At 43.1% G+C, this 19,366-nt stretch overlaps 1 protein-coding gene across 2 annotated transcripts in view; it reads left to right on the top strand.

Moving 5' to 3' along the window:
• DCTN4 (dynactin subunit 4) overlaps positions 1–19,366 on the top strand; it is a 119,981-nt gene that overhangs the window by 38,846 nt on the left and 61,769 nt on the right. For both annotated transcript variants that reach the window (XM_069199563.1, XM_069199562.1), the window contains exon 3: positions 8,113–8,291. In XM_069199563.1, the coding sequence (XP_069055664.1) occupies positions 8,113–8,291 (179 nt within the window). The remainder of the gene's footprint in view (positions 1–8,112; positions 8,292–19,366) is intronic.

The raw sequence follows: 19,366 nt of genomic DNA, 5'->3' as shown, positions 1-19,366 counted from the left end.
CAAGAAACGCCAGGAAGTGAACTGTGTAAAAAGAAATGAAGACCCTGCAGCACAACAGGGGCACCTTAAAGAAACTTATCCAAGACAGACAGAAGTGGAGGTCCTTTGTTGCTGCTCTACATGCCATCAAGCACAACTGGCAATAAGTAGGCTAGAAAAGTCAATGCTCACCATACCAGGCAATAACTGATTTTTCAACGCCCATGCGCCTGCCCACCCTACCACCGAACACAAAATTGGGAATGGAAGGTGACATTGCATGCAAAGTGGTAGAGAGGGTTCACTTTTGATTCCCCAGCTGGCCAGCCTGTTCAGTACCTTATGGGACATGGGGTGTGTAAAGATAAGTAAGTGAAGCTAAAATAACCCTAATCTAAAAGACAGGCAAGGCTAAAGAACAATGCACTGAGTACAGATCAGATCTTAAAATCTACACGAAAGTTCTGATGAACAGATTAGAAATATGCATGCTGTTTTTAATTGAACCTGACCAGATTTTTGATAAAATCCATAGGGTCCTCCTGCTGATCGGCAAAGGTGTTTCATACTGATGTTGATACTGGCAAGCAACATGGAAAAAAACTTTGTATTGCATAGAGTTCCTTCCCAACAGTTGCGGCACTAGGAAGGAGTTGGACCGTTAATGTAAAAAAATATATTGGCCAGTTACATGTCCCCGAAAACTAGAGTACTTATCAGTGGGGAGGGGGCGGATAGTTTCAGGCTCTCCCGTGAAACCAAAGCTGCCCTTTATTCCTATTTTTTCTAATTGCACTGTTGGTTGAACCCCTAACTCATTTGATCTGTCTCCTATGGTACAGGGTTCACAACACAAGTTACACCTATTTGAGAATGAGAAGGCCGTAAATTCCATGCAAGTTGCAACATTTGGGACTGGTCTTGGTTCAAGATTAACTTCACTAAATCGAACGTCCTAGAGATAAAAGTAGGAAAACAAGTTTGGTCTGAGATAGAAGCAATCTCTCTTTTCAGATGGGTAAAAAAAAGCCTTCCAATTAACAGGTGCACAGATTACTCCAGCGCTGCAAGAATTACAGAAGGCCAACTATCCACCTCTCATACAGGAATTAAAAAATAATTTGGGACTCGTATTCATCTAGTGAAAGAAGTGTGACTGCCATGAAGATAAATATCCTTCCCCAATTTAATGTATATTTATCAAGCCCGACTTGTATTAACATCAGTTCAGGATATATGCCAACTGTTGTATGCATGTGACAGATTCATTTAGACGAAAGGCAAATCCTGTATTGCTAGAAAGCTATTACAAGGACCTGAGGTTCGGGTGTGCTGAGCTTACCACACATGAAGACCTACTTTGCGGCTGCACTGTTGCCCATCACGTTTGAATGGTCCCTCCGCAAAACAGGAAAACATCGTCCCATTATTGAAATGCTCTGTTTTGAGAGGACCCCATGGAACCGCCTTTGGTTTCCTAGAGATGCTACACCAAAAAGACCCTATCTAATATTCTAAGGCAAGTCATGGAGGCATGGACAACCTTTCTAAAATCTGCACTATTAACATCCCACCACCCACCATTTACTCAGATAATTAAAAACCTAGATTTTACACTGGCCCTGAATGCAGCCCTGGTTTCCATCTAGGAAATGGGAGACTGCACTATGCTGAGTGATTTGTTCAAGAACAATATGATTAATCATTTCACCTGGTTCAAGATTCATTTTTAACTCGCTGATAATGAGACTCCATTCGTTTAAACTTAGACACCTAGTGGTGGCCCCCACAAATAGTTTCAGTGACGAGAACACTTACACATTCGGAAAATAAATTGTTCTGTAATCATCAGTCAACTAGAGGCTTTATCAGCTAACTATACCGCATTGAAAACCCTTCTAAAACCCATAATTGACCCTACATGCAAAAATGTTAAAGAACTCTAGGGACCGAGAGAACACTGAGTGGACCTTTGGTGGGCATAACACACTATTTGTAGTATTCATGTTAGAGAGAGAGAGGGGAATAAGAGTTATGAATGGTTGGTATTTCACTCAACAGAAACTGTAGCATGCGAGTCTGCATGTGTGGTAGTCCTGCCTAGTACTAACAATGTATTGAAAGAAAATACTAAGCCATATAAAAAGGCCATGGGCATATCTATTCCCTCAGATCCGATTTTAACATTTTTGGGCTTCCATCCTAGGAACTGGAAATGTCTAGGGAAGGCAGAGTAGTTTGTTATAACTCATATGTTAGCAGTGAGGCAGGAAATCGAAGAAAACTGGAAAAATTCTAGGACTCTTGACACAACAGCCTGGGCTTGCAGGCTATGGACCCTAATGGTTATGGAACTAGAAACGCTATTGTATGATCTTCTACCTGGAAGAAAGAAATTTAAAATAGTGAAAAGCACAGGTGGACTATCTAAAGACGGAGATGCCCACCTTGAAATGCCCCAGGACACTGAGGGACTTGAGAAAGAATCGGTCGCCCCAGGAGATAAATTAGGGAGCATGATGGTCACATATTTACCATAGCATGTGGATCTCAGTTTGTGTGCTGGACATTGCTTTGAAATGTACAAGGCAGCACTATTTGGGGAGGGGATGGGAGACTTGAGGATAAGTCACATGATGTTAATAGCACTGTATACTGTAAAGTGATTTTGTGAAAACAAACTTTACATAAAAGTTTCCTTAATGTCAGCAAGGCACAGATAACATTGCACTGCCTTTGATATTGAAGTGTATGTTGTCAAGGAGATGGACATCGAGCTGGTCTGTGTAATCTCTGCAGCATGCTGTAGAAAAGTAGTATCTACATTGGATGCCTGCTAGAAGAAAACTTGTATAGGTTTTCAAAACAGCGGCTCTAAAGAGATTGTCTTCATTCCTCCACAGGAGATCTTGGAAATGCGGGGGGGGGAGTTTTTGTCTGAATTCAGTACTGGAGAACTTCAAGAATGAAATAATCCATCACATTGCTACTGTGCAGCTAAGAATACCTAACCGGAGAATCTGGTTACGGAGCATTGGGATTAGGATTCTGTTTTTGAAATACGTCACCCCACTTCACCTATAAAGACACCTTCTAGGATATCACCAGTGGATGACATTAACTTTGAGGGAAGTTTTATCGAGGAGCATCAAAATTTAGCATCTTTTAAAAAAAAGAAATAATAATAATTTTAATGATCTGTAAGGCATTGACTATTGCTAAACTACATCGATACAGTGACTCCAGGAGACCATTGATTCTAAATGTTATGGACATAACAATGGAAATAGTACTCATGCTGGCTTCCTCAAAAGCAGAAGCCCTGCATTTGCTGAACGTACTGACCAATGGAGCAAGATTCGTTGTTATTGAGGTCAGATCCCTGCAGCTGAGTTGGTTGTCTTTTTGGCAGTAAGAAAACGATGCTGAGGGTCCGTGACCCAAGTGGAGATTGTAGGAATGCTGTACGTCCATCTATAACCAACTGCTGGAAGTTTTCACTGATCAGTTTTCAAGATATGACCTCTTTCTTTATGAAACAGTGAGTTGCTTTTCAGACAGCCAGATTCCAGGCATAACATAGGATTTCCTGATAGTTGGCAAAGAGGGTATGCTAGGTAATCTGTATCTTAGGCAGATATCTCAGGTCTGTCAACATATGCCTACATTTTGTATTGGCCTGGCCATGTTCTGCACATCATTACTAAGACCTACAGGTCTGAAACCAGACCTAAAAAATACAATACTTGGCCTACCCTCCACTAGAAAATGGCTGCTATGCATACATGCAAATTGGAAACTTGTAAGATTGAGACTGACCCCCTTCAAAGTAGCGCATAAAACAAGGAAGACTAACCTAGGTCTTAAACGTATGTCATCTAAAATATGCTGCTGCCTCCAGTGTATCATTAAGTCCTACTGGTGGTGGTGTCCCTATTCCAATAGTACTAGTATCAGCAGAAGGTACTTATCAAGAAGAAAGGCAGTCTTCTACCTTATGCTTGTTACCTCAAAGCAATTACTTTTTTGCTCTTCTGCCTTGTTTCTAACTCTGTTATAAAGGAGCACTGCCCATTACCAGGAAGTGTGTGGACTGGGCAAAATGTCAGACATTTCGGTCTATTGTGAGAAGTGACAACCTGCTGAGCCACAGAGCATCATCACCAGACTTGCGCCTACAACATCCAAACAACTGATCATCTAGGAGAGGAATATAACTTGCTTCAAAGCAAGCTGGCTATCGAATGAGTACCGTGGCTTCACAAAAAAAGACCTTTAATCTAGTTCCTTTTTCTAAAAAGGCAGTATCTTGAGAGAATTTGACCATACAATGGGGAAAAGTTTGGATGTTGGCACTTTAACAGATTAGGATAAGGAAACACATAGAACATTTATAGCACACATCTAAATACCAGAAAAAAAAACATATTTTTATTAGTTAAAGTAAGCCAGTAACATTTCTAGTGAAAAGGTTTTATCACTTGGCTTCTTAATCCTCCCAGAGAGCATTTATCAAATGACAGTGGTGGTGGTGGCACATCTCAGAAGAAGCAAAGTCTTGTCTCTCAGTATTTAGATAACTGGTTAATACAGTTTAAATCTGAATGTAGTCTTTTAAGATCTACACGTAGCAGTGAGCTGAGCGAATGATGTCTTGGTTCATGTGTAGCTCCAGCATCTGCAGGTCAGTAACTTCACCAGCACAAGAGTCACAACTTGGGTGAGTCTAACTCATAGTAAAACACATTCTACCCACCGTTCTGAAGAGAGATAATTATCAATTAACAAATCTGTTTCTGCTCTGGAACTCTGTCCAACTGCTTGTCACGGTACATTTATCCTTGAATTGATCACCTTATGCCTGTTCATAGCACAAAATGTGTGGCTATATAGATAATTCTTTCAACAAGTCTGTTGACCATCAATGATGATGGTTTTCTGGGAACTAGAAGACGGATTGATGTAGTCAGTGCTAAGTTTAGTCTTTCCCATGGTGAGCGAGAATACAAAGCAGAATAGAAGGAAGGCCGTTGGCCATTCACACCTGTCATTATAGTGACAGGCACCTTCCAGAATAGTCCAAAAGGACCATTCATCTGTACTTGAAGTCCTTTTGTCAACTTCAAGAGCGCAGCTCTGTGCTGCCATAGGTAGCCAATACAACAAGTTAATTTACCAGCGAGGGTCAAGATTGAAGACCATCTTGAAGGCTCATATAGCACCAACTCGGTTTTAGGATTCTGATCATCACAGCAGTCCTTCTGTGAAGAGCTCAGAAAGAGGAAGCAGATAATTTATGCAAAATAATCACAAAGTCACAAGTATACCTTTTGCTACAGTGTCCTTGAATGGATCGTTTAAGTTTTCAGTGGATCTAGCCACAACTGCCAGATTTGCATACTGGTGGTACTTTGTGTCCTAATATGAAGAGGCCAGACCCAAGGAGAATTTGTTTTTAATAATCTGGTCAAAAGGAATTTATTTTCGAGCAGCATTCTTACCCTCTCAACTTCTACTAATTATCAAGCTCAAGCAGGGAGAAGAAAAATGATTCCCCAAAGAGGCTTCTATAGTGGTTGTTCACAGGTTTGGTTTTTTTCAGAGCTGCCAAACAGAGTGCTACCCAGATCAGGCTTGCAGTGAGGAGCAAAAGGCAGGGCCTTGTATCGCAACTTGCAGTTCTTAAACGTATAAGACTGGCGCCTCAAAATGATGCCCTTCGACACATTCAGTATGATAACGAAAAAATATTTATTTATTGAGATAGTTTCTTTAGGTGAAATTGTTTCCTAAAAATATTGCTTTATATTCCATAAAATGCCATACTCCATAGAGAACAGATTATCATTTCTTCCCTTTCTCTTCTCTCTGTACTGGTCATGGTTAGATCCTAGCCCTCAAGGTATGCCATGATAGTCCAAGCCTCCTGAGAAGGCAGTAGTTAGGACGTGTTTTAGTACTCTGGAACTATTCTGCCTACTCTGGGGACTATTTTAATATAGGAAATCTGAGAGTTGTCCCATTCATAACCCTGTGCCCCCCATTTTCCTTTTCCTGAATACTACTTCTAATAAAGGGTGGTGTTTGGCAGCGGTAACATGGAAGATTTGTATTGATGGCGGATGCCTTAAACCAGTATTTTTCCTAATCCCATCCCACTCCTTTGGCATTCTCTCTATTAGGTCTGCTTGTGCTTGTCTAACCCCCTTGTACAAGACACTTACGGCTCTGGTGTAGTGAGGTTTTGTGCGGGTAAAGACTGTGCAATGGAGAGAGGGCTGCTCCCTGACCACCTCTCTTGTGCTGCTGCCCTCTCTCATGGGTGCCAACATGATGATCAGCATCCTTCTGACAGCAGAGATGCAGGAAGACTAAAGGAACTCCTGTGGCAGCACCACAAACAGGAAGCTGTTCACGAGGATGACTGTGCTCACAAGTATGTATATTGGGATGATGTGTGGGCCACTGTGGTCTGGTGCACAACAAGTTGCAGGGTACAGGGAAGACATTAGGAAGCTGTGTGTGCTATCACACATCTGAATTCCTCTGATGCAGTCATTTTAAACTGAGGCCGCCTTCCAGTTTACCATGCACATTTAAGTGGAAGACTATTTACATCTGGTGCATAAAGAAATCGATTAGCCTTGTGTGGCAAGAATAAATGGTGTTAGCCTGCCTGTTACGTTTGGCAAAATCCTGTGAGTGCCTCTTTATCAAAGTTCTTTTCTGTAATTTAGTGTTTAAGCCAATCGTATTCTTTTTAAATTTTAATTTGTGGTTGATGAAGCAATATTTCCCCACCAAACAGTCAACTATAAAAATGAAAAGACCCTTTAAAAACAAAATCTAAAATAAATTAAATATTTACAGCAAGTTTTTCAAAACCTACAGAACACTCTGACTGTAAAAAATAAAAAAGAGTGACATTTGAATTCTCAAATTAATCTATGCAACTGGCAGTTTTTTCAGGGGAGCATGCCAGGTCATTTTATTGCCCGCTATGACACAGACTGGTCATATGAAAAATAATAGCCTTTCCTTTGGCAACAACCAACAAACACGTTGAATATGTAGAATGTGGTTCCATCTGTGTATTAAAAAAAAAAAAAGGTGTAATTAAATTCTGTTTTAGCTATGTGTAATATTATGGATATGTGTTTTATGTGGTCATTTTTCTGTCAATGTTTATCAGTGAATTGATCATTTCATTTCCCTTGGTTGCTTTCCAAGGGCTCATGTTCCAAGTTTTTTTTATTTCCTAGTTTCATAGGCTCTTTGTTCTGTGGGATGTTGCTGTGAGATGTAGACTTCTTGCTCTTTGGGTTTGCTCACATGCCTGGTTCTCCTTTCTTTTTCTCTACAGCATTGTTTTGAAAAACGTGGTATTCTTCAGTCTGTTTGGATTTGCTAAGCGGGTTCATCTGACTCTAGTGCTACCTTGTATGGTGTTTCTTTGAGTCCCACAGCCACCTTTGTAATGTGGTACTTCTGGTCATGTGTTTAGTTATGGATCTTCAGTATAAGTCTTGTGTATGGAGAAGGGTGAGTGAACATAGCTGTAAGTAGAAGTTACTTATTGTTGTGACCCTTGGGCTGATAGGCCTTAAGTTCATCCTTTAGCCAGGTAATCTAACCATCTCCCCTATAAGTGGTTATATGGCCATTGATCTTATCTTTATAGAGAACCATGACTTGGCATCTAAAAGTCTGAGGAAGGACCCTGCAGTGGTAGGGTGCTTATTTGTCATGGGCTCTTTTTCAGCCTGGTTTTTATGCTGATCAAATAAGTGTAATTCAGCCTGCTGACATAAACCTCCCTCAGATGTAGATTGGTATTTAATGACTACAGTACGAGCAACAATGTCTTCAAGCAAACTCATAAACCACAACTATGCAGCACTCTTTCTTCCTCTCTATGAACAGTCCTAATACTGTGGATTGTTGCTTCTCCTACGTTCTGACCTGAAACACGCCTAGAATTTCTCTTCTGTTGCACTGAGTCTAAACAGGGTCCTATTATTTTCAGCAATTTGGTGTTTTAGTGTGGCGTAATATTTGTACTGGAATATTATAGTACAATCCTTCAATGTTCTCTTATCCCTAAAGTCTTTTCCTCTTGCTTCCCTTTGACAGGTGTGCCAACTGTTTTGATTGCCCTTGCTGTATGCATACACTTTCCACCCGTGCCACAAGCATGCAAGCTCCACTTCCTGATGACCCAGCTAAAACCACCATGAAAAAGGCATATTACCTTGCCTGTGGGTTTTGCCGCTGGACCTCCAGAGATGTTGGTATGGCGGACAAGTCTGTTGGTAAGCCTTGCCAGCCCTTATGAAAAATGTGGAAAACGTGGAGTTGCAGCTCTCTGAAGTAGGGTTATTGCTTAAATACTCCATGCATTGTATGTCTAGCTTTGTTTTCTGTGATGTTGAGCATAAGCCCACAGTGCCCCAGCATGTGAAGCAAGCCCATCATCGATATCCCATGAAATCTAAAATGGTGTTCGCATTCTGTGGCATTTTGGACTTATAGTCAACGTCCTACTCTGGCTCCACCTATGTTGACACCCACCAAAGGTTGGAAACGTTTTTCTAGCTAAACACTTGCTGACCTAACCACGAGATGGCAGAATTATGCACCAGAGATGAATATAGAAGAGCCTTCACGATGCAAAGTCTTGTTGCAACCCAAAGAAACTAAAAGTGGGATGCATTTTCTCTACCATCTTTTGCTAGGGTTACTTGATGGTGGCCTTCTGCCATGCACACCACATGTTCAGTTTTGGTCTTCCATTTTACACTACACACCAAGGCAATCTGGATGCTGCATTGTTCATTCACTTGACTTAGAGCAATTACCAGATCTCTGTTCTTAGTAACATAAAAGAACAGGACTTGAACAATGTGTGTCTGTGTGTCTGACTTTCAGCCATCTAGTAACCATGAGTTGTGCCTCATTGCTTACAGTTTCTTGAAACTGTATGTGATAAAGTATGGGAACACCCTTGTTAGTGAGAAGACTCATTTTGCCCTTTGTGAGTTTTATTTTAATGATTTCTGGAATGTGATGTATAATAGACCTCTGAGGTCTTGCTATGTATTACTTCTGCAGCAGTGACCCATGGTAATAGGAACAGATTGGAGGACCACAATGCATGCAGATGCTTATAGACTGTCATGGTGACAATTGGCGCATTTTACCTTTTCTTCTCTGTGGTGTGGGACCTAAAACCGTCCCCAAGGCCTGTCTCTTTAGCACCTGAAATTCAGGGTAGAGAAGAGCAGTCAAAGGTTTACTTGGATATGTTGTGGAATAGAGACTCACAAATTGCCACATGCAATAACATTTAATAAATCAGTCTCCAGCCTGTGCTTTTTTTTTAAAAATAGTGTGTTCTATATGTAACTAAATGCTACACATGAGAATTTATATGAAAATGAATAACCAGGAGAGCAATAACCAAACATGCATGTCCCACCATCACACTGTGCATTCTGATTTTGACAGTCTGGGTTCAGTGATTACCCAGTCTCTGCTGGCAGACTTGGCCGTGCTTGGTAGTAATGGTCTCTGTGAAGGAATCTACGAACTTGTTGCAGCTAGACCCACTCGTGTTTTTTCTGTTATTAAATACAATGTACACTTCTCAGATGGAGCTGTCTCCCTGTCCGCAACTTCTGTGAAATGCATGCCTGTGTAATCTGACGATCATCAGATCAGCGATGGCTGGCTGGCACAGTGTTTGATTCTGCTTTTTGGTGGGTAGATTCCAAGTGGGTGCTACAATGAAACAATTTGGGTCGCCAAACACGAGCCTCCTGTGCCATGCATGCTCAGCCACTCTCCACTGGTTAGAGCCAGTGCACCTTGTCTAAATAACCTAAGAGGCCACACAGTTGTGATCCTGACAATATGGAAAATACGGAACCAGTGGTATGTGAGCCCACATATGGACAGTACAGATGAGTCTGATGTCCATTCTCCATAATCCCTGGTCCTGGCAGTTGTGAGTAGGCAACAATTACTATGCCTGTACCTAACTAGCCGCCCTTCACAATACTTTTATTGAGGCGACTGCAATTAGGTGTTCAAGGGTGAGATTTTTAAAGTTTTGTAATTTTGATATTGTGGTTCAAAGTCCGATATAGTTAGTGGAATTGGAAAACTTAGGCCTAGTTTTCAATTCTCTGAAAACTCGCAGACATGGGAGGCTCGAAGTCTGTTTTGAGTGACCGAAAGCAAGAGTACGAGATTCAGGGACACATGAACTTCACAAATGTTCCTTGTAGGACTAGCCTTCCTTCTGGTTTGTGCATTGTCGCATGCAGATTGTACTCATCCCATCGAAGCTCTTTGTTTCAAGCAGCTTGTGCAAAACCACTTCAAGTAATTCTCCTATTCAGCAGCAAGGTCACTTCCTCTCCAGAGGTAGCTTCTCAGCACTTTCTACAGGAACACAGACTTCAGGTTCTGCTCCCAGTCTGACTGGGGCGGAGGCTGAAAAAGAAATCAGCCCAGGAGCTCAAAACTTTCTCTCCCACATTGATTTGTGGAACTTGAATACTGTTCAGTAAAAGAACTCTGTGACACTGGCTTGGTTTATTTATCCTTGGCTGGTAGACACAGATGTGATCTGAATTCCAGAGTCTTTCTGTTTTTGATGACCTCTGCTTTCAAGGGATTCAATAGCTTGTACGCAGGAGGCTGCCCTGCCTGCAGGTCTACTGATTTAAAGGCATTGCAGAGAGGTTGGTGTTGCTGGGCGTTCCTTCGTGGGGCGCGGGAGGGGAAGGAATGTGAAAAAATGGCGCAGTAAGGAGTGGGGAAGAATGAAACCCCAAATGGACAGGAACTGTACCTGCACTTTAGAAGGAGATGTGTACCCACCATTGTAGGAAGCTGGCTATCTATGTAGTGTACCAAATGTCAGGGGTCACTACGCAGAAAGTCGTCAACCCTTATTGGTTTAGAGGGGTTAAAATAATAATCCCAAACGCTCTCTTTTGTGGTAGTGTGGGTGAGCAGTTTAGGCTCATCAGTGGGTAGTGCTAAGCATTTGTTGAACACAGTTAATAAATGAGACACACTCGTGAAGAAACTTGAGACCAATTTGTAGAAAAATACAAATACTTTATATAATGTTTCAACATCAGAAAAACTTCAAAGAAGGTAAGAACTGTTGCAGTGTATTGAGGGACAAGTCTGGGAGCTCCAAACTCTGGGCTCGTCACTGGGGGTCCTGGGAGCAGGGGAACCCCGTTGAATGTCATGGACTCGGACCCTGAAGCATTGGTGCAGAAGGTTTTGGTCTTCGGGTGCTCCTGCGTCAAGACTCCCACAGGCCTCGGCTATACCTGCAAAAAGGGGATGAAACTGGGCAGCTAGTATACTCTTTGTGCTGGTCTCAGAGAAGCTGACGTCCCTCGACGGCTGGTCTCTGGTTGTGTCATTTGAGTCCAGGTTGGGCTCAAACAAGCGATGGTTGCTGCAAGGGGTCCACTACCCTTGGTTTTGGTGCAGGACGGCTCTGGTGGATCCTGGTGTCTTCTCACTTGCTGCATCAGTGGGCTTTGTGCAGGGTGCGGAGGAGTGGCTCTTCTACTTCAGGGGTGACGCTGACAGCTAGGTAAAGTGCTGGAGGCCCTCTTGGGCCATTGGAGGCTGCAGGACAAGTCAGGTTGTTGTGATTGTCGGGACAGAAGCAGGCAGGCAGTGGGGTTTTGTGCCAAAGTCCACCAGCAGTCCACAGTTCTTGCTTCTTTGGCTCTTCTTGGTCCTTCTTATTTTGTCAGACAAACCTGTTCCTCTGGTATCAGGGGCCACCTAAATTCTCAATTTAGGGGCATGTAGGATAGTAGCCAATGGGCTACTTACCTCTGGGCGGACCACACCGCCTTCATGACCACTTACTGTGGCGAGTGGGTATAACCCTGTCCCAGAGTTCCTAGTTCCACCAAAACCAAGATGGTGGAAACCTTCTTTTGTGGAGCACATCAGATTGCTAACCTTAGGGGTCTGTCTAGCCTGGTAGTCCAACATACCTAGTTGCATAGCTAATTTCATGCCCGTCCTGGTGCCAAATAGGCTTCAGGGTAGGGGATGGCAGATTCTAGGAGTGGAGCAAGCTGGGATCACATAGCAGAGGCGCAGGGACTTTGAAGTGATAACACCTTCCTCCAGTGCAGGCATTGTTTCTGGCCTCTGAGAATGCGGGTTTCCACCTCCTGAGGATCAAAAACATGTCTGTGGTGGCAGGCTGGTCGATACCAGTCAGCCAGCACAGTAGAGGACTACTAGGTTTCAGGGGGTACCTCTAAGGTACCCTCTGGTTGCAGGTCATAATGAACCCAATACTGACATGAGCATGGATTTATTACGACAAGGTGTTTGATGCTGCTTCAGTGAAGTCATTATGTAGCTGGGTAAGTCGTAACGACGAGTATCCATACATACCTTAAGGTGGCTTTCCTGTTCACTTGCAACATGTAGTAATCAAACTAGACATTACAGGGGCATATCTGCTCATTCAGATATGTCCTCACATCAAATATAATGCACCCTGAGGGCTCGAAGGCTGGCTGTAGTAGTGACTTAAATATATTTAGATGCAGTGATTTGGGGCATGGCACACAAGTGTGCCATGTTGTGTTTAATGACATGCAGTCTGCAATGGTAAGCTATGTGCAATTTTCAGCCCGGGGGGGGGCCCTTAGGGTGGCACAATACATGCAGCAGCCCTTAGGGATCCTCTCTAGTACCCAGGCCCTAGGTACCATGGGTACCATCTACAAGTGCTTACAGAGGTACTAAAGTGTGTGCTGTTGCACACAATTAGAACTTTTAACTTGTTTTAGGGGGAAAAAGCACTGGCACTGGGGGACCCGTTTGAAAACCCTCAGTACCAGTGCCAAAAAAGTGGGAGTGACCCTATCAAAAGGGACTCTTTCCTACAACCGTCCATTCAGAAGAGTGTGGCTTACTTCAAAAGGACCTAGGAATATGCACTGCCTTTCAAGCAAAGTACATCTCTCTATGGCAGGTTTGTGCCCAATATCCATCCTGTCTGCCATCCAGACACAGGAGTTTACAAATAGATTCCAGGCTCCCTGACAGAGCAAGGCACACTACACATACCTCATGTTCATTCTGCCTCATACACGCAGCTGACATGAGACGTTTCAATCCTCTCCCACTGGGATAGAGCAAGCAACCGGGTTGTAAGGAACTGGCAGATCTCTTTAAACAGAAGAGGCCAGTAGGCAACTCTTACTGAAGGCAGTAGTAGTAAAAAGGCGAGCTCCTCATGATAGAATCATTTGCTGCGATCAGTGCAAGTTCTTCTGTGCCTGATAAGATGGCTGTAATTACTTTAATAAAAGGAGTGGCACGCTTGCGGTCTTCCTCCAGACCACAAACTCCACTATGGGGTTCAAACTGTTTCATAGAAGTCCTTCAACGAGCATGCCTCATAGTAGTAGGTGCTTAGGTGTTAAAAACAAATTCAAATGCTATTAACTCCCTCCATTAACTTTTCCCACCGCCTTGATGGATTAACACAAAACTTGGACATACAAATAGAAAACTAATCATTTCAAGCTTCTGCTAAACTGTGTGCCAATTTGTCACATGGTGCCAATGTTATTAACCAATTAACACTTGTTGCCCCTTATTTTCAAATATCGTCTGCTTGGTTTGTAAATACCAAGAGTAATTTCAACATATTAAGTGTCTACCAGATTTCATTCATATTCCTCAAAACGGTGCGAAATCAGTAAATGGCTTCTTAGCTAACCAGATACACCAGTGTTCACCCTTTCAAGCCTACACTGCAAGAAACAAGAATACCACACATGAAAACAAATTACAATAAAAAGAACCATATAAGAAGCTTGCGGTTCCAAACCTTGATCCAGTTCATAGAGCAAGATAAAATTCAGACAGATAATAAAGTGCTTACAATTACATTATACGAAATTAGTGATATAAAAAAAGCAATCAACCTAAAGTGCATAATGGGTTCACTTTGTAATCAATAAACAAGACCTCAGACCCCACAGGACCTAGCAGATAGCAGGGTACAATACCATTAAGAAACACACAATATATTCACCCTGTGTAACTCGTCTCCAGAGCAGGCAAAAGTAATAGATAAGCCAGAAAGATTGGTTAGTAAGACAGTCCCCCCCCCCCCCCCCCCCCCCAAAAAAAGACTTTCACATAGCAAATGCCTTATAATCCAGTCTCTTCAGATTGTCATAGGCCCTGCTGGGCAGAATGGCAGCCCCTGAAGAGAAGCACGGACCAGTTTCCCCTTCTTGCGAGCCTTCTTGCGTATACGCAAGTACAGAGAAATTTCCAAGCCGCACGGCACAAACCAGTGGTCAAAAGTAAGGGGGTAGTGTTACAGGCAGGCCAATGCATTGCATAAACATACTACAGCCATAGCTACAAACATAAACAGCTGACAAGACCCAGGAATAACTTCCCTATGCCTCCCTAAAAGAATAAACTGTGGGATAAAGGTGATATTAATATTTAACATAGTTTCAAAAACATGTGCTCTCCCTTATAACTCTCAAGTGCCGGACAGCTGAAAAACATATATATCAGATCTGCCCCTGGAGCGGAGCAAGTGCCCACCAAGCCCTCCCCCCACCACTTACCAATTTTTCTAGGCATGTAGTATAGATCGTCAACAGTTTTATAATCTTCTGCCTGCATGCTAGTGGAAAATACCTGAGCTTTGGGCTAGCTCCAGGGATTCCAAAAAGAGCTGTCAGAGACCCCCAACTTCTTTTGCTATTTCTCCAGTTGTCTCAAGATCATCTTGTGCGAGAGAATTCAGAGTTCCATACATTTGGCTTGTTGTATGCCCCGAGCCCCTCACTAAAAGATCCATCAACCCCACATTGGCAAAGCCGCTTTGGCCCCCTTCTTTCCTAAATAGAAAATCCAGAATTTGTAAATACTTAAAAAAATCCATATGTGAAACCTCAAAATTAGCCCGCAGCTCCTCAGAAGAAACAAGTCTATCGCCGGAAAAGAAATCCTCCCCCAACCTTTTTAATCCTCGACGCGCTCAGCTAAGCACACAAGGATCCCGGGAGTACAGGATTTCTCTGCAGTGGGGTAAAAAAATTATACCTCCTGAGACCCAACTTCTTTCTGAGCACAGCCCATACCTTAATGGTCGTCGTCCGCGCCCCCCCCCCTCCTCCCCCCCCCTCCCCCGGCCCGCAGGAGATTCTTGAATCTGACTTTCTTGCAATAAATGGGCTTCACCTGTCTCAAACAATCCCCAGGCTTAAATATGGGGGGGCTTTACTACCACCCCCCCAGCAGTCTTCCCCATGTTCCATGAACAGAGAGCACATATATTGCAGAGCTGCCACACAGTATTAAAATATTGAAGTTCAGGACGGCCCAGCACCCTTTCTCCCAAGTAAGTGTCCAGTGTTTAAGGTCCCTTCTGGTCTTAGAATAAGCCCAAATAAACCTAAACACTTTGTCATTCATAGCCTTAAACCAGTAGCTCTTAAAATCAAGGGGAGTAGCCTGCGAAAAATATAACACTTTAGGAGGAATAACATCCTGACTACATAACTGTGACTGACTATAGAGAGGTGCAGATTGTCCATCCTTTTTAATCTCCATCAGCACAACTCCAGGATTAGGTGTAACCGTAGCAACATCGTCGGCATAAGGAAAGGCTTTAGTGTCCCATCCCTGAAATTTCATAGATGCTATTGAGTTATTAGAATCGAGCTTCCAGGTCAAGGAATTGATGTATAGAACAACAAGCAGAAGGGAGCTGGGCAGCCCTGCCTTGTACCTCTCTGATTTTGTATTTGCCCAGATGGGACCCAAAAAGATAATCTGCAGCCTGGCAATGGGCCGCTGGTAAACTGTGCGAACTGCATTAATGTAGCCTGGCCCAATCCCAGACCAGCTCATGACTATACCTTTAGGAGAGCCTGTTGAATGCTTTTTACAGCATCTAGAAGAGTCAAAATCATAAATTCCTGAAGACGGAAGAGGCGTCAAAAAGCATTATAACCTGACTGGTGTGATCCGTAGTCCCCCTCCCAAGGATAAAGCCATGTTGTCTGAGTGAAACAACCTTTCCAATGATTTGGCTCAGCCGTACGGCCGGTACTTTAGAGTATAACTCTGGATTAGAGCCTATACAACCCAGGCTCTTGTGGATGTTTACTTTTTTTTTTTTTTTTTTTTTTTTTTTTTTAACGCCACAATGTTCGCAAAGCAACAGGATTCCGGAGGCAACTGCCCCTTTGTATCTGCAAGAATACCTCAGTCAAGACAGAGCCCAAGAGAGAGGCAAACACTTTATGAAATTCTAGCGGGATCTTGTCAGTTCCTGACACTTTCCCCTCAGGGCAGGCTTTTAAGGGCCGCCATGATTTATTTTCTTGACAAGGGAGCATCCAAGAAATCCCAATCTTCGGCATTTAACCTACCTACTGGGATTGACTCAAAGTACTGCAATATGTCCCTGCCTTCCTACTCCTTTTCCTCTCAAAACACTCTCCCATAATAGCCCCAAAAAAGAGTCCGTAACCAGGCTACCGCGGGTGTCTCTCTCTTCAGTTAGCTATTCTTGCGTCATTTTTTGTCTAGTATGAGTAGCCAACAATTGCCCATAGTATTCACTAAACTCATAAAATTCCTGCTTCCATGCAGGGCATTTATCTGCCACTTTCTTTGCTAAGATAGGATCGATCGCAGATTTAGCTAGTGCCACTTTATACTGTGCCCTCTTAAGGTCACCCTCCACCAGGGCCACCTGAATTAATTGTGACTTGGCTTCCACCAATGCCCTATATAGCTTTATCAACTGCTGATTTGTTTTTTTTTTTTTTTTTTTTTGACAAATCAGACTGTAATTAAGCGTTTCTCCCATTACCCCAGCCTTACAAGCACCCCATGGGGACGGGGGGGGGGGGGGGGGGGAATTAAAATTGGTAACACCTGGATCCGGCATCTTAATTTTGTGCAAACCATCGACTAGTTCATGGTCTCTGACCAGATAAAATGGAGATCTAAATATTTTGGGCTTATTGCCAGAATAGGATTTAGCGCTAGCTGCAAACTTCCCATCCACCACATTGTTATTAAAGTCACCACAGACTATGATTAGAGTTGGTCAGAGCGCCAATTCAGCAAATCAGTAACAGGATCATGATCATCATCATCAGTTGAGCCATACACAGAGCATAAAGTAAATGCCCCTATGGAATAGTGATAAACTTGTCACCCTCCTCCCAAATTTGTCGGCAAGGGATTGATTAAATCTACCATATATTTCTCAGAGCCCTTCTGTCCGCGTTTAGATTTTCTGGCATTGGGGCCTTCTTTGCCTCCACGGCTTCAGGGTCCTTACTAACGCTCGCCCTCCGCTCATCAATCCACACCCTATGTCTGATCATGATTCATGCCAAGTTTAATCTAAATCCATTCAATGGTTTTGGTTGTAGGTGTGAGCACAATTTCCTATCCGAGCTAAAATGTGAAACATTTTTTTGAACCTTTTTGCTAACTTTGTATCCTCTGCACAAAACTGCATGAAATTCGGCATGCAATATGTCTTGAGCGCAGGACCTGGCCTGTGACTGCACTCTGTACACTGCTAAGGGCAAACCTGTGTGCAGACAACCTCTCCTCGGGGCGATAAGTGTAGCATACATGTGAAAAGTGTGACCTTTGTTTATGCCTTATGTGCGGTGTTTATTGATGACATTTATGTCACTCGTGATGGCCTTGGTGGTTGAAACTTAGGTTTCAGATCTCCTTAAACTGGTGTTCAGTGTCTTCTTTTTTTTTTTTCTCTCCCTCACACTGAGTCTGCTTTTAGGTTGAACCTACAGGACCTTGTAAGCTGTTGTTTTGTGGGCTTACCAAGAACTTATATGGGCTTCTAGCCCACCCCATGTGTGTTTATATTTCCTTAGCACAAACCTAGCCAAAAGCAGTGGAGAGCTGGACATGGTCAAAGACCAGTAAAGCCAATGAATAAGAGGAGGAGGAGCTTGGTTGTAGGTGGTTAATGCATTGTAATGTAGTGTTCCCCTAAGTCTTCTGATGAAAATGGTACCTCGTTTGTATGAGTAAGCCTAGTGCCTGCGAAAGGAAGTGGCCCAAAAAGCAACACGGATACATCAAATTATTCTACACAAAACTAATCTGTTTTTTGCAAAGTGGTTTTTGGGCCCTACTTCAGCAGGCACCTAGGGAAACCTAACAAACCTGTACATTTTTTTTATATATTTTTTTAAACTAGACACCTAAGGGAATCCAGGATGGGATGACTTATGCAGCTCTCACCAGGTTCTCTTACCCAGAATCCCTTGCAAACCTCAATTTGTTTAAAAAAAAAAAAAAATCAAATAAAAAAAAAAAAAATCATTTAACTCATTTCTGTGATGGAAAGTTCTGGAATCTGAGGGGGGGGCACAAATTTCCTACCACCCAGCGTTCCCCCAGGTCTCTCGATTAAAAATGCTACCTCACTTGTGTGAGTGGGCCAAGTGCCCGCGACAGGGGAGGGCCCAAAACATTTTGTAGACATATCAGAATTATCTATCACAAAACAACCTATTTTTGCAAAGGGGGGGCACCTGCGTTTTTGGTCCGGGGCTCGGCGGCCATCTAGGGAAACCTTCCATACCCAGACACTTCTGAAAACTAGACACCCCGGGGAGTCCAGACAGGTGTGACTTGCATGGATCACTAAATGTTTTCTTACCCAGGCTTCCCTGCAATCCTCATTTATTTAAAAAAAAAAAAAAAATCCTCACATTTCTGTGTGGGATCACAGCACCAGCACAGATTTCCTGCCATCCAGCGTTCCCCTTGGTCTCGTAATAAAAATGATACCTCACTTGTGTAGGTGGGCCAAGCGCCTGCGACAAGTAAGGGCCAAAAACGTGTATCAATTGAGGTGGAACCAGAGCGGGCCTCAAGGCAATGTTTTGTTCATATGTTCTTTAGGCTGACACTGCTTTGGGCATCCACACAAGTGGGGCAGAGTTTTATCAGTACAGATTGGGCAATGCTGGGTGGTTTGAATTGTGTGGATTTCGAAAGTTTCCATCACAGAAATGTAGGGAAAGTGCCTGTTTTCAGGCAAAGTCTGAGGTTTTTAGGGCATTGTGGGTAAGAAAATGGTGTGGGGTGCATGTGAAGCACACCACCCTGGACTCCCCCAGATGTTTAGTTTTCAGCTTACCCAAGTTCAGAAAGTACAGCGCACACTATTGCAAGTGGGATAATATTGGAAGTTAGCCATGCTCTCTTGGCCCATATGTGAAATCAAAACCCAAAAGAGTCAAAAGCCCTCTTGCTCCAGGAGGGGTGGGGGGCAGAAAGA

This window comes from Pleurodeles waltl, chromosome 7, assembly GCF_031143425.1.
Source record: "Pleurodeles waltl isolate 20211129_DDA chromosome 7, aPleWal1.hap1.20221129, whole genome shotgun sequence".
Lineage (NCBI taxonomy): Eukaryota > Metazoa > Chordata > Amphibia > Caudata > Salamandridae > Pleurodeles > Pleurodeles waltl.
The sequence above is the reverse complement of the archived record's forward strand: the minus strand, read 5'-3'. Positions and strand labels throughout refer to the sequence as shown.